Source organism: Bicyclus anynana, chromosome 14 (assembly GCF_947172395.1).
Source record: "Bicyclus anynana chromosome 14, ilBicAnyn1.1, whole genome shotgun sequence".
NCBI lineage: Eukaryota > Metazoa > Arthropoda > Insecta > Lepidoptera > Nymphalidae > Bicyclus > Bicyclus anynana.
In genome coordinates, this window is record NC_069096.1 from 5081758 (window position 1) to 5098615 (window position 16858).

Below are 16858 nucleotides of genomic sequence, written 5' to 3' on the forward strand. Positions count from 1 at the left end.
ACAGGAATCATTATTCTGACGTGCTTTCCCAACTCCAAGTGACTTGAGAAATTTCCACACTCTACCGGAATCTTCTTCTTCGAGTATGGACTTATGGATATGGCGTCGTTGCATATCTCTACATAACCTGTTGCATCGATTCCGAATAGTGATATAAAATTTAAAAATTATTTAAATTAAAAATTAACAAAATACATCGATGAACAATGTCAGTAAACAAGAGTAAGATTAAACAAGGTATTTCTTAAAACTACTTTGTATTTATTGCGTATAATTTCAAACACATACATACTTTTATGTGTTTTAATTAAAGCAAAGCATATTTATGGTGCCTTGCTCTGCCTACACAGTATAGGCCTTTCTCACTGATAAGTCAGTAATATTTCTACACTTTAACTACAGCTTTTCCAGTATTTTCTCCCCTCAGAATCCCTAATAACGCATCCACCATATTTTCAAATCCATGGTAAACTTTCTCTTGATATTTTATTTTTCCTTCTTTCAACCACTTCAAATTCATATCAATCCCCTCTTGCCAACGGTCATTCCATCGGTTCACTAAAAATCCTTCCATTTTGAGTTCTTTAAAAACTAATGCAGGCTGCACAATCGTGACTGAAATCAAAATAAGAAATTAACACAGTATTTACAAAGTTGCGTTTTATTAGTATTTACCTTCTAAAACATGTTTTGTAGAGGTGGAAATAATCAAATTAAAGAAATAAATTAATAAGGTACGCATAGTGCATGGATTATGGGTCCAAAATATATAAAATAAAATTGATTTATAAATCATGTATTTTTCTAATTTCCCAAACGTCAAAAACGCTGTCGTTCATTTTGTGACGTCACAATGTTACTTGATGTACTAAATGTCAAACTAATAGGTAATTGTTAATTATTAATTTTGTCAAACGCTCCGTTAGTAAGGGGTTTGATGAATTGAAAACATTTGTAATACAGACCATCATGGCCGACAGGCGTTAAGGCTCCTATTATCAAAAACATATTTTAACACTGAAATTTTCATGTAATCACGCCTCAAAAAAAATGAAAAAAAAAAATCAATCTAGTAGAACGAGAAAGAACTATTTAAGACCATTTAAAAAAATGTCAAGTAGCCTAATAATATTAAGCATACATCACATACATTACCTATTAATAGTTTATCAATGTATGTTCTACATTACCTTTTGGCGGTGCCGTATCATTGTAAGATGATATGGAACCGCAGACGGCGATCCTTCCGTATTTGTTCATATGAGACATTATTGTGGAACTGATCTCGCCTCCCACCTGAAATAAAAATAAATTTTAAAACACACACTAATTATAGTTTACTAAAATAGTACCTACATCTAGAATAATTATATTGTATACATACATTATCAAAATAACAATCCACGCGATTCGGGGCCCCGTCTTTGAGTGCAGCTCTAACATTGCACGTTTTGTAGTTGAACGCGCGATCAAATCCTAATTCTTTTTCCAAATAATTACACTTTTCATCGGTACCAGCAAATCCTATGACACGACAACCTGTAGACAGACGAATTATGTCAATACAATCTCTATACATATACACCGCGCTACGTTATTCGTCTTAAACCAAAATCCCACATATTGTACCCAATGTCTATTATCCATCAGTGTTATTAAAAAAAAAAACAAAGTACAATTCAAGGAGTTACAATTGTAATAAACTTTCAAAAATCGATTATTTTAACACATCCTGTATTTTCAAACATCTACCTACCTCCTCGCCGCAGTCACGTCGGCAGCCAGTCGGTCCCTTTGAGCTTTGAGGTCATTCACTTTAACCTATTTCTTTAAATTAAATTCTATTTTATTTACGGGTGTTAACCCGTACTAGACCTGTGTCGATCGTGATTGATCGAATCTCTGATACCCGATCAGTACTTGTGCGTGAGCGAGTGACGCGGCCGTCAGCGCCTCAAATAATCTGCGAACGATTTTTGTTCACCACACTGAATTGGACTTGTAACAATTATCTGGATCGAATACTCGTCGGTCAGTCGTACAACATCACTTTACAGAATAGCAACCTAAAATCCGATCAGTTCGGAATTTTAACGGCCTTCGTGGCGCAGTGGTGTGCGCGGTGGATTTACAAGACGGAGGTCCTGGGTTTGAACCTCGGTTGGGCCGATTGGGGTTTTGGTCCTGGCTGGTGGGAGACTTCGATCGTGGCTCGTTACCACCCTACCGACAAAGACGTACCGCCAAGCCGTGGATTCAAATACTCCCCCTAATAAGTTACTCCGTTTCCATTTCAGATTGCATAATCACTTACTACACTACCGTCAGGTGAAATTGTAGTCGATGGCTAACTTGTAACGAATAAAAAAAGGGTTCCGATTCATGTCCTACGGATGTTCAGTTTAAGACTCAAGTAACTACATACTTTAAGTCGAGTCGTACACACAATACACAAAACACGAAAGACCCGTGACCCGAATGATCGAATTATTAAGACCCAACCAATCACCTTGCGTTATAAGAAACGATCGAAAGATACATTTCTTACCTGTACCTATTTTTGGACATTGCCGACAATAGTTACGGGTTAGGCGGCGAGCGGCGTTATCAAAAAGGAAACCGCAAAAGACTAGGGCTTGCTATTTTTTAAAATATCGGATTCTCGATATATCGATAATTTCAAAATAAATTTTTCCGCTAAATGAAAACTTTTAACAATTAAGTATTTATTAAACTTCACTATTTTTTATGTAACTAAATTGACAAGTAAATTAATACGATTAAACATGTTTAAAGTTTTGTCTGAGGGTAAAGTAGTGTATACTATCTGAATACATTACGTTTTACTTATTTCAGTGACATTTTCGATAAAATGCAATTAAATAAACTAAAATATGAAAAACGTAATAAAGTATAAATAAAGTAAAGTAGATTATGTTTGATAATGTTTTAGTTTAAATAATTTGCGAGGGATATAAAAAATTAAAACTTGTTAAAAATATCTAGTATCGATATCTACGTTTCAATATCGAACTATCGATATATCGTCCATAAAAATATTAGTAATGAATACTTATCGCTATTAAGTGATAATCGATATTTTGATATATCGATATTTTATTAACATCCCTAGTAAAGACACTGCCGCCGACTAGGTGTATCAAAAATAGTAGGTATGTAGGTATTAAACAACAAAATTTCTGAAACTAGGTTAAAGTTCATTAACCTCTTCTTTCCAAACAGAATGAAACAGGATGTTCTGAAGTTTTTTCATCAATTTTAATTTTTTTTCTCGATAGCGTGTGAATGTGCTTCAGCTTATTTTTAATATTACTATAGAGTTTCTCGTAATGGATACATACATGTCGCGGCGGATTATAGACGCGGCCGGTAGCACGGTGTATTAAAACTACAACAGGTCAAATTCTGTACATTGAATATATATTGACATATATATTCAATGATAATATATATTGATAGGTACTAAAGCCAAAAATATCTTTATTTTTCGTTTTTTGTCTGTCTATCTGTCCGTATTTTTTTTTTGATTACATCATGCTGAAACTACTGAATAAATTCAAATGAAACTTGGCACGATTTGAGACCATATACAAAGAAAGTTTTTTGTCGCGAAAATTAATGTCATTCTACTACAAAAGGTTCAAAATAGGTTGAAATTTTGTAAATAGAAATCGTTCATATTTTGAGTTGTATTTTTGGAAAAAGATTAGCAGGCTATTTATTAAATATAAAACATGCGAAAATATTATAGGGGGCTGGAGATGAAATAGTTGTAGAAAATTTACATTGCTTTCACGCGGACGAACTCGCGGGCGTCCGCTAGTCTATACTTATAATAAATCTGTAGAGAGGTCAATTCTGTACATGAAATATATTTCCAAAATAACTATCAGGGGGTGATTAGTGATCGATACTGATGTCAAAAGTGCAATCAGTAAAATTTTTGTCTGTCTGTCTGTCTGTCTGTCTGTCTGTCTGTCTGTCTGTATGTTCTTTATAGAAACAAAAACTACTAGACGGATTTTAACGAAACTTGGTTCAATTATTCTGCATACTCCTGGGCAGGTTATAGTATACTTTTCATTACGCTAAAATCAATAGGAGCAGAGCAGTGAAGAGAAATGTTGAGAAAACGGGAGAAGTTACTCATTTTTTTAAGCTTCCGTCGCGTGTAAAGCCTTAATGGTTAAAGTTACATAGAAATTATATATGACGAAAATGTTCTCCTTAAAATTGTCTATAAAAACACAACAGCATATATATGTCTATCTTTTATGGTTGACTCACAATAACACGTATAACTCCCGATAGCTTAGCAGTTCGGAGCTTTCTAATTATATTTGTCTACTCTTATGTTTATAACACTCATCACTCATCCCTAACTAATAAAGTTAACATTATTACCTATTCAATAAAAAAAGAATCATAAAAATCGGTAAAGAAACACCAAAGTTATACAAGAAATACGCTAAACCATCGCGCGTGAATACTAATTCATGCTACATATATGGATTATTTTTGTGTAAAGGTTGCCGCGTTCGACGCGACTCGCAGGGGGGGGGGGGGATAAATAAAGAAGTGCAGCCTTAATGAGTAGGGTAGGGGTAGGGCAGGGGTAGGGTAGGGTAGGGGTAGGGTAGTGGTGGGATAGGGGTAGGGTAGGGTAGGGGTAGGGTATTGGTAGGATAGGGTTAGTTGAAAGTTTACAACGACTTTCACGCGGACAAAGTCGCGGGCGTCCGCTAGTAATAAATAAAATAGAAGTGTGTCTATTAATTTAAAAAAAAAATTTCAAAATCGGTCCACAAATGACAGAATTATCGCTGGACATACATAAAAAAAAAAAAAAAAAAACATACATACAGCCGAACGTAGAACCTCCTCCTTTTTGGAAGTCGGTTAAAAATAACTGTGTTTTACTAAAACACAAACGAACCTTTTAAAAAATTCTCTGTCTGTCTATTTATCCGCTGATGATGTTAATGGGACGTTCACAGGAAGAAAGAGGTTGTACTACCTTTCATAGTATAAAAAAATTATGCTTCAGAGTTTCCACGTAGGCGTTATTTGTGAGTGTCGTAGGCTAAATTTTACCCCCGTATTCCTATGGAAACGAGACCTATACACGAGTGAAACCCCGCGGTCGGCTAGTAATACAAGTTGTTATATTCAGTTACAATTTTGATCTACCTAATATTTTGCCAATTTGCCCAACATGTGAACCAACTGCACCGGCTGCACCTGTTATTACTATAGTCTCTCCTTCCTTCGGTTGGCATATTTCTTTTAAACCAAAGTACGCTGTATTACTGGAAAAAAAATAGCATTTATATTTTTAATAGTGTGCTTACAACAAAGAGGAATTAACTTATAGGATCGTTGATTCACAATGGCTACAAAAAGGCCGAAGGGGGTAGTTCAATAAAATATCTAAATCATAACAAATTTATTATAAACAATATTAATTTCGTATAGTAAAGGGTCCGAAAAATATCTATATAAATTAATATTAGTTACGGATTTCAAGACTTAATTTAAAAATTATGTAGTTTTTCTATTTTTACAAACGTCAAAAACGCTGTCGTCCATTTTGTGAGGTCACGATGTTACTTGATGTCACTAGAAGAATAAACTTCAAACTATGACCACAGATTAAAGAATAATAGGCAGGTAAAGCGCACGGAACACGACGGTGTCATAGCTATTCCAAATACAAAATTCAAAAACGAATACATTGTCGGCTCGGTACCTACGACACACATCAGTAGTTTTCAATATTATTCAAGAAAAATGGCGTCTTATGTTTTTAAATATTTTAAAAACTGTTTACAAAACGCTTTAAAAAATAATCCATCTTATTTATTTGAATAAGATGGATTATTTTTTCATTGGTTTATTATATTAATTTACGTAATTGTTGTTAGTGATAAATTTTGAAAATCAAATTATGATAAAAATTTGTAAGTATAAGCGGATGTCAAAGAAACGCATGCCGTTTTTTTACCGGCTTCACCACACTGCTTGTGAAGACTCATTCTGGATCATTCTTTATTCTGTGACTATGACGTCCAATTTTTTGCTTCTTTCAGTCTTGTTATTAAACGGTTTAGTATTTATGAGTTTACGTGACGTCATGACATGGCCGATAGCATTTTGGCTTGTATTGTCAAAAACATATTTAATTAAGTGTTTTTATGTACTCATGGCTCAAAAGAATATGATAATTTGTTTTCAATGTAGTAGAACGATAATGAACAATTTAAGACCATTTTAAAAAAAGTGTCAGCAATCCTATTACTGAATTTGGCCCAACAAACGGAGCAAGGTCCATAAAACCATGATCAACTCACCCTGGCATGCCAAGTATACCCAGCGCTAGAGATACAGGATAGGGTCTCAAATCTGGCAGCACTGTTATGGGTAAATCAATGGAACTGCTAAAAATTTTGTCCCCACTGGTTACTGTGTGTGTCCGCCAGCCAAAAGGACCAGTGATGTATGCGCCTACTGGAATATTTTTATTCCTGCTGTCGATCACTCTGGAATAAAATAAATTTTCGCATACTTAATTCGTTATAGAATAAGGCTACGTATAAGACGGAGTTTGGCGGGATAATCGAAGTATCACATCTAGTTTTATTTACATTGATCAGACTGCATTTTAGAGTTTATTGCATAAAGTAGTGTGTTTTTCATTCAATAGGTATGTATAATTCTGTAAAGGCGCACAAGTGAAGTGGAGGTTGAGCAAGAGTAAGTAATATATTCTTTGAGCAAGAGTGTTTATACTCTAGTATCTATGTCATTTCATGCTTTAGTAAGGCGAAGGGAACTTTGTTATTTTACCATTACTTGACTTGATTTGGACCGATTGACGGACAACGACGGACAATGGACCAATTCCGCCTTAATAGGGCGAATTATTTAATAAAAAAATATTACTTGAGCACTCCTGGCTAAATGCAGAAACTATAAGACGACCATTCAAAGTTTCTTTAGGGTCCCGTAGTCTCAAAGCATGAACTGAGCTAAACCGCGGAAAGACAGACAGGGGAAACTATAAGGATTCCTTGTTGTTTGTGGAACCCCAAAAATACGTAGGTTAATTGATTATGAAACACGGCTAAAACTCACGTGATATTACGTCGGAGTATGCCCGACTAGTTTCGAACCCATACGGGGCCCTTAGTCATGAGCTGGTTCTTGCATCGCGGCACGATCCAAACTGAACAGTTTGGATCGTGCCGCGATGCAAGAACCAGCTCATGACTAAGGGCCCCGTATGGGTTCGAAACTAGAGTTTGGATCGTGCCGCGATGCAAGAACCAGCTCATGACTAAGGGCCCCGTATGGGTTCGAAACTAGTCGGGCATACTCCGACGTAATATCACGTGAGTTTTAGCCGTGTTTCATAATCAATTAATATGAATAACACTCACGATAGTTTAAATTCTAAAATACGTAGGTTATTATATTTTTAACACATACTTAGCAACCTGACCACCAATCATATCTGTGGGTAGCTTATATCCTATCATATAGGCTCTCATATATGGGTCCACACTGAGATATTCGGCTTGAGCTAATATTTCTGAAAAATACAAACTTTTATTATTCATAATATACTATACTCGTAGGTAAGAAGGTACTCTTATGAGCTACTGAGCTTCGTAGATATCATCAATACAATGGATATAATTATAATAGAAAGAATTGTGTAGGAAATACATGTTTACGCGTAGGTAGTATGTTAGCACTAAAACTTTAAAAATTAAATTGAAAATAATTAAAAAGAAAAAAATATTTAACCGACTTCAAAAACGAACCTATAAAACTAACAAGCGAAAACAAATACTTTCTTATTTAAGTACCTACGTTGATATTCTTTTTATTTATATCTATACTAATATTATAAAGAGGTAAAGTTTGTAAGTTTGTAACAATTCTTTGTAAGGAAAATCTTCGGAACTACTGGTCCGATTTTAAAAATTCCAAAAAGGTTTACGAGCAGGGTAAGGTAGAGGTAGGGAAGTTTTCATAATTTTTTTTTTTATTTTGAAAATAATTTTCGTGTTTTGGTTTTTATAATGCGTTACAACATTGCAAGTTTTACCATTTAGCTATCATGTTTTCCCTTAGACCATTAATAACGGTCTAAGTGTTTTCCTGTTAGATTAATTAGGTTAATAGTTAATACAATTATCAAACATACTTAGGAATGCTATTAAATGTAATTAGAGTAAAATCCACTACGGTCCGCTTCCATCTTAGATTGCATCATCACCTACCATCAGGTGAGATTGTAGTCAACTAACTTTTAAAGCAAAAAAAAATTTGTGGCCTACAAATAAGTTTTTTCTAGTAATTGTTTACTTTTTTGTATAAGTAAACAAACTTTTTTTGTATAAGTTACTGACAACGACTACAAAAAACGAGATACACTTCCAAACGAAAAAAAAAATCACGAGTGATCTACATAAAGTTGTTGAAAATATCGGGGAAAATACTACTTAAAAATACAGACCGTTGAACTTATTGAAGTCGGTTTAAAAATTGCAATAAAAAATAATTAAATAGAATCAGAATCAACAATGTTGTAAAGAAAGCATTTCATATTTACCGCCATCCTTCAGTTCTGGAAGATCTTCCTCGACTATTTTAAAATCGCTCTTTTTTGGTTCTCCTTGAAAATATTTGGTGAGCACGTATTTTTGTGCACGCACTTTTTTTGAAACATCAGAATATAACCGTCTCAGTACCAAATTGGGAGTAAAAGTCATCCTAAATTAAAATGGTAACAGGTAACCTAAAAATTATAAAGTATAAAAATCGGTTATTACTTATATCAAATATTACAATATAAAAATATTGTTCTTTTTTTACTCACAATAAGTTAATTAAACAGCTATCTTCGATGATGGTGTAAACACTACTGCCGTGATTCAAGGCCTATACACATCACGGATCTTTTGAAGCAATTAATAGCTAAAAGTATCGAGAAAAAAATGTTGAGAAGTTTATTGAAATGTTATATACACGTCTTCTAGTACGCAAAAAAATTCATTTGTCACTATTTAATATCATAGTCATGCCCGATTATATCAGCAGGTATTTTGATAATAATAAAGTAAACAACTTGGGTGTTGTGTGAATGAAACGGTGAATAAATAAACGACTGTTTCGCTCTGGACTTCGTGCCGAAAATAATTTTTATTCTATAAATTTTCTTATCAATAGTGCGTTTGCGTTCATGTTATCGAACGCGATCGATATGCTAAAATTATATTCCGATTTCTGACTTTTGTTTTCATTTGGGTAGGCCTCGGGTTGGTCTCGCGACTTGCCTGTAATAGATGTTACTTTAATAATAATCTAATCTATTCTACGCCTGGAGTGCCGTATTTTCAAAATATTTTGATAATGATATATTCTTAAGGAAGTAAGTATATCGCTTCGTAACGTAACGCGTTACGGCGCCCGTCTGTCTGGCTTCCCTTTATCTCAAGCATGTCAGCAGGTTTAAGCGGTTTAAGTTATCACTTCTGTCGAGCGTTTCAAGACGCACACGTTTTTTTTGTAAAACTTCAGTAAAGAGTCATTCTGGATTATCTTCATTCTGTGGTTTCATAAAACCACAGAATGAAGATAATAATCCAGAATGAATCTTTATTCTTTACAAGCACTGTGGTGAAGCCGGTGAAAGCTATTAAAAAAAAAACAAACGTCACGCGTCTTATTGTCATCCGCTTATACCTACAAACTTTTTTCTTAGTATTTCATTTCATACCTATTTTAATTTTAACACAAGTCCATTTAATAATTCCGTAGAATTCGGACATTTCTATTTCCGTTTCCGGTGTTTCTAGTTTCTAGAACTACGCGGGTGATGTAAAGTGATAATTGCAATTGGGCAGGCAATATTAATATATTGCTAATCTTAATTATTTTATAATTATCTGTCTGCACTCACAACCATAGTGTACCTATTAATGTCAATTGTCAATGTCATCTTAGTTTATAATATATTGTCTGTGACAATCACTCTTTTCCGCCAGCTCTGCGATAGGGAACACGCAAAATGTAAATTAGCTCTGATTGTTTTAATAAAACTTAGCAATTCCACTGTGACTCTTATTTATACTACATGTATAACCTTAATAAACTCAAGAGGTTATAGGCCGATCACGCGATTTACAAGATTTGGTGAAAATTTTGAGAAAATACATCTACTGCGTGGACCGCGTGGTAACTGTTGTAAAGTGATAATTGCAATTGGGCAGGCAATATTAATATATTGCTAATCTTAATTATTTTATAATTATCTGTCTGCACTCACAACCATAGTGTACCTATTAATGTCAATTGTCAATGTCATCTTAGTTTATAATATATTGTCTGTGACAATCACCTCTTTCCGCCAGCTCTGCGATAGGGAACACGCAAAATGTAAATTAGCTCTGATTGTTTTAATAAAACTTAGCAATTCCACTGTGACTCTTATTTATACTACATGTATAACCTTAATAAACTCAAGAGGTTATAGGCCGATCACGCGATTTACAAGATTTGGTGAAAATTTTGAGAAAATACATCTACTGCGTGGACCGCGTGGTAACACGTTGTCACCCATTGTCACCAGAGCTCATCAAAAATGGCTTCTGCGAATCCTGTTGCGAGTGGATATCTGCATCATGAAAAGCTAGAAGGCGTGAGTAATTATGTAATCTGGAAATTTAACATGCGTCACTTACTCATCATAGAAGATTTGTGGTCTTGTGTTGAAGGAGCTGAGCCTGTCGATCCTGCAAAGGATTTACGCGCGCTCGCTCGTATAAGTTTATCTGTTAAACCTATATGTGTGCAATATATACGAAATGTTACTACAGCAAAGCAAGCGTGGAACAAATTAAGCTCAGTCTTTGAAGACAAAGGATTCGGGAGGCGTGTCGCATTGTTGAGACTATTACATCACGCTTCATATGCCGATTTTAATAGTATGGAGAAATACTTTGAACATATTACCACTCTTGTACAACAATTGGTAGATATTGGTCGTACCATAGAGGATGCTGAAGTGGCGGAGATAATTTTAAGCGGCCTTCCACAAGAATATGATATAATAGTTTCCAGTCTCGAAGCGGTTGCCTACACAGGTATAATATCCAGTGATTTAGTACGAACCAGGTTGTTGCAAGAAGAAGAACGTCGACGAAGGACTGAAAGCAGAGACGATATGGCCCTTTTGTCAAAGCAACAATACCGTAAGGCTAAAAAGGTACCTGTTTGTGATTTTTGCCAACGCAGTGGACACAAAAAATCAAAATGTTTTAAATACAAGAAAGAACAGCGAGGCAACACAACAACAGCATTGGTGGCCAACTGTTTTGGTGTCTTCGAGAACAAGGACTGGATTGTGGATTCAGGCGCGTCTATGCACATGTGTAAAGAAATAAAGTGGTTTAGTTATATTACAAATTGTGATAGAACTGTACAAGTTGCTGATGGTACAACCTTAAGATGTCTAGGTTACGGTAGTGTTAAGATTCCTATGAAAAATAACAAGACACAATTAGTTACAGACGTTTTATATGTACCTGACCTCTCAACAAATTTAATTAGTGTATATAAATTATGTGAGAAGGCTTTGTCTGTTAAATTTAATAATACTAAATGTTATGTTTTCAAAGGGGAAGTTCTTGTTGTATCTGCCACCAGACAGGGGGGTATTTATATTTTGGACAATGTTTTATATGATTCACAGGAGCAGTCTTTAGCTGTAACCAATGTGAATATTGTGTCCCAGCCACAAAGTTCGCTTGACACAACGGAAAATGCCAAAGTTACACCTGACTTGTGCTTATGGCATAAGCGGCTTGGACATTTGAGTCATCATGGGGTAAGTGTTCTCTGTAAACTCGCTTTTGGTGTTAATATTCACTCGACTCAGCATGGTGCAATCACTAACAAGTGTGTAACATGCGTTGAGGGGAAGCAAGCAGTGCAAAGTTTTCCTAGGGGTGAAGCAAAACGTTCCAAGCAGTTGTTGGAGCTTGTTCATTCTGATGTGTGTGGTCCGATGCCTGTATGTAGTCTGGGTGAGTCTAGATATCTGGTAACGTTTACCGATGATTTTTCTAGAAAAACATATGGCTATTTATTAAAATATAAATCCGAAGTTTTGTCCAAATTTAAATATTTTAAAGCAACTGTTGAAAAGCAAACTGGGTTTTCTATAAAATGTCTGCGAACTGATAGGGGTGGAGAGTATTGCAGTGCTTATTTCTCTAAATATTTACAGAGTGAGGGTATAGTTCATCAAACTACTGCTCCTTATAGTCCGTCTCAAAATGGTGTCTCTGAGAGACTTAACCGGACACTTTTTGAGAAAGTTCGCTGTATGCTTCGTGAAGCTAGTCTTCCTAAAGAGTATTGGGGAGAAGCTGTAATTACAGCTATATATCTTAAGAACAGAAGCCCTACAGCAGCAGTTCCCAATAAAACTCCAGAGGAGGCATGGACAGGTAACAAAGTCAACCTGAGCCATTTACGTGTTTTTGGTTGTCTAGCTATGACACTTATTCCACAGGTAAAAAGAGATAAGCTTGATTCTAAATCAAGATCTTGCATCTTTGTAGGATATTGTGAGAACACTAAGGGCTATAGATTGATTGACCCCACTAACCCTAAGCAGATAATTGTTTCCAGAAATGTAATATTTTTTGAAAACCATTTCTTAAACCACTGTGATAATACAATGATACACTGTGATAGTAGTAATAATAATAATTTTATTTATAATAATATAGGTATGCAAAGCAACCCTATAAATGAAAATTATTCAGGTTTGGATTTGCAAAGCATGGTTCCAACTGAAAATAGAAATATTAATAATAATGTGGATATGCAAAGCATAGGTCCAAATGAAAATAACATGGATTTGCAAAGCAATAGTCCATGCAATCATGAAAATGACATGGTCATTAATTCTAGTCAATCTGAGCGGAATAATGAATTTTTGTCTCCAGTTTCAGGGGAATCTTCCTTCCAAAGTGCTGAGGAGAGTGTGCTGAGTGAAAGAGACAGTAATCAGTCAGATGCAATGGTATGGAACGAGACTATCGTTCGAGGGGAAGGTTTAGTGCTACAGGTTCCCAGTACCAGTTGCGAACGACTGGTTCGTTCCACTCGGAATAAAAAGCCAGATAGGTATAAAGATTATGACTTATCTGATTCATCAGATGTATCTTTTCTTTGTCAATGGTTTATCTATGATGAACCTCAATCTTATGATGAGGCAATGGCAAGTCCTAATAGAGATTGTTGGCTCACAGCAATGCGTGATGAATATAATTCTTTAATAAAACATAATGTTTGGCAATTAGTTGATAGACCAAAGGACTGCAATATAGTTAGTTCCAAATGGGTTTATAAATTAAAATCTGATGAGTCAGGTAACAGTACAAAATATAAAGCACGTCTTGTGGCAAGAGGTTTTAGTCAAAAACCGGGTGTTGACTACTCTGAAACTTTTTCACCGGTAGTATGTCATACTTCTCTTAGAATTTTGTTTTGTATTGCTAATGAATTAAATATGGACATAGAACATGTGGACGTAAACACAGCCTTCTTACATAGTAGTCTTGATGAAATTATTTATATGGAACAGCCTTTAGGGTTCTCATATGATAAGACTAAAGTTTGTTTGTTACAGAAATGTTTATATGGCCTTAAACAGGCAAGTAGGCTGTGGAATAATAGTGTAAACGTTTTGTTGACTAACAATGGTTATGTACAAAATAGATGTGAGCCATGTGTTTATATAAAAAGAAATAACAAGCAATTAACGATTCTGGCATTATATGTTGATGACTTTTATATCTTTAGTAATAGTTCTAAGGATAAGGAAAACTTGTATGACTTGCTAGAATCTGAATTTAGTGTTAAACGCCTAGGCATTTTAAAAAATTGTTTGGGTATGAAAATACATAGAGATAGAGCCAATGGGACTATAACATTTGACCAATCAGACTATATTAACAAGTTATTAAAGCGTTTTGGTATGACAAATTGTAAGAGTGCCTCTACACCTATGGTTGCTAATAAGTTGGAAAAAGGCTCATGTAACAATATTGTAGAGGATAGTATGTATCCATATCGAGAGTTGATTGGAAGCTTAATGTATTTGTCAGTATGTTCAAGGCCTGATATTACTTATGCTCTTAGTCATTTAAGCCAATTTAATACTGCATTTACACGAGATCATTGGCTGGCTGCAAAAAGAATATTAAGATATTTAAATGGCACTAAAGATAAGAAATTAGTTTTCGTTAAATCTGGTACTTTTGATTTAACAGTTTTTGCAGATGCCGACTGGGCCAATGATGTCGTAGACAGACGGTCTTATAGTGGATATATAGTTAAAATTGGCGGCTCTACTGTGCATTGGGAGTCGCGCAAACAGCGATGTATTGCGCTTTCAAGTACTGAAGCCGAGTACTTAGCCCTAAGTGATTCATGCAAAGAAGTGTGTTTTCTTAGAAATTTCTTGTATGAAATTTTTGTGAAACATTTTAATTGTCGAATCTTTAGTGATAATCAAAGTGCAATCAAATTGCTTGAAACCAATGAATATTGCCACAAGAAGACAAAGCACATTGACCTTCGTTACCATTTTGTTAAGGATTTTATTAGAAAAACGGATGTCACAGTCAGCTATTTACCCACTGAAAAAATGTTAGCTGACATGTTTACAAAACCTTTAACTAATCATAAATTTTTAGGTTTTGTTAATGACTTGGGTATGAAAGATGTAGAATCATAGGCATCTGTTCTTGTGAGTATTGGTATCCTTATAATTGTGAGTCTGTTGTACCACTTATACTATCATGCTAGATATGAGATGGGCAATGTAGAGATTATTTTTGTTATTAACCTGAGTTGTTAATTTTTATGTTTTGTATAATCCTGCATTGTAGAGATTTGTTCTCATGTTACGCATGAGGGGAAGTGTTGTAAAGTGATAATTGCAATTGGGCAGGCAATATTAATATATTGCTAATCTTAATTATTTTATAATTATCTGTCTGCACTCACAACCATAGTGTACCTATTAATGTCAATTGTCAATGTCATCTTAGTTTATAATATATTGTCTGTGACAATCACTCTTTTCCGCCAGCTCTGCGATAGGGAACACGCAAAATGTAAATTAGCTCTGATTGTTTTAATAAAACTTAGCAATTCCACTGTGACTCTTATTTATACTACATGTATAACCTTAATAAACTCAAGAGGTGATACCGCGAAGTTCTACTAATAAAATATAAACACGTGGGACAAAAGTAGCCCAGCGGTGGTTCTAAATACAACGTTGGGCTACTTTTGTCCCACCTGTATCTATAACTATAATTTGATATTAAGTCATTATCTTAGTTATATAATAAGTTCGTCATAGATAATTTAGTAGTACAACACAGTATCGTTCCTTTAGCCCACTGTGAGCTCAACCCAATCGAGTTGCTTTGGGCCTAAGTATGGTCAATTAGACCCAAACCAACTCGATTGGGTGGTCCTAATTATGATGTTGTTAACGACACTTTTCTTCCACATTATTATTTCCTAACATAGCAAAATAAATTATTTTAATTATACTTCAAAGTGTGCATTATTTGGATTTCGCTTATTTAGATTACTAAATAATTTTATAATAAATTTCTGTGTAATCAATTTTCATATTAGGAATGATTTTTAGTTTGGTTTGATGAAACAAGCAGCAGAAAAAAAGGTTTGTGACAACTGAAATTTCAAGTGACTGAAAAATGGAACCGGAAATACACATGTCAGACGTCTACGGAATTAATAAACAGACTTTTACGTCATCATTATCAACCCATAATCGGCTGCTGCTGAATCGTAAATCTATGACTGAACGCAAGTCTCCTCTCAGAATGAGAGGGGTTAGGGTTAGGCCAATAGTCTACCACGCTGACCCAATGCGGATTGACCGACTTAACACACGCAGAGAATTAAGAAGTCTCTGGTATGCAGGTTAAAGGTTTCCTCACCTTCACCGTTTGAGACACGTAATATTTAATTTCTTAAATTGCACACAACTGAAAAGTTGGAGGTGCATGCCCCACACCTTCCGGAATTGGAGGCAGAGGTATATCCACTGGGCTATCACAGCTCTTTACAACAATTACGTAAATTATTATAATAATTTATAATCCGTTCATCATGATCTCATCGAACAATAAAATATAAAGAATTTCAGCATCAGTGTTACCAACTCTCCAAAATATTTATCCCTAAAGTTTGTGTCAAAAACCCCTAAAATAGCCTTAATTATTGAGTTGTCCCCCTAAAAATAAAAATTCATAATATTTTAGAAATAATATGCTGAAATATGTTTAAAAACTCTATATTTAATACAGACGAAATATTACGTCTTTATCTGAAGATTCAACTTACTGAATAAATTTAACAATTTTTTTTATTCGATGAAAATTGCCGCCAGTTGCCTCAGAATGGTTGTAGAATAACGTATTATATGTCGTTATAAGTCGCTAGGTCAAGACAGGAATATTAAAATTATCATTAATTTAAAAATATTAAAGAGTCAAAAAATCCCTGAAAATACCCCTAAAAATTTCAGACCCCTAGAAAAATCCCATTTCACTTATTTGCCCCCTAAATCTGGGGGGAAAACCCCTAAGTTGGGAACCCTGTTCAGCATAAGCCTATTTGAATATAGTAAGTATATTACTCTATGGCGCATTACTTTACTCTTTGGTAGCAGGCTTGGGGCTTGTTTGTTTTTGATTTTTGTCTGTGGTGT

At 34.7% G+C, this 16858-nt stretch overlaps 1 protein-coding gene across 1 annotated transcript; it reads right to left on the minus strand.

The window, feature by feature from the left end:
- Positions 1–240: 240 nt before the first annotated feature.
- LOC112054128 (prostaglandin reductase 1) lies at positions 241–9575 on the minus strand. The gene is made up of 8 exons (XM_024093790.2): positions 8909–9575; positions 8642–8827; positions 7510–7612; positions 6372–6560; positions 5212–5330; positions 1385–1539; positions 1191–1296; positions 241–615 (listed from the first exon to the last, which is right to left on the minus strand). Exons 2-8 carry the CDS (start codon positions 8799–8801, stop codon positions 386–388), a joined length of 1062 nt encoding a protein of 353 aa, XP_023949558.2. The 5' UTR covers positions 8802–8827; positions 8909–9575; the 3' UTR covers positions 241–385.
- Between the last annotated feature and the right edge of the window lie 7283 nt (positions 9576–16858).

Bases quoted from the DNA above. Each gene is read 5' to 3' on its own strand.
- LOC112054128 (XM_024093790.2), bottom strand. From the start codon at position 8,801: ATGACTTTTACTCCCAATTTGGTACTGAGACGGTTATATTCTGATGTT. The intron at 6,561-7,509 runs GTATGTGTTAAA...ATTTTATTCCAG, and splicing joins ATTGGTGGTCAGGTTGCTAA to AGTGATCGACAGCAGGAATA. The intron at 1,540-5,211 runs GTAGATCAAAAT...GTCTGTCTACAG, and splicing joins GCAAATTGGCAAAATATTAG to GTTGTCGTGTCATAGGATTT.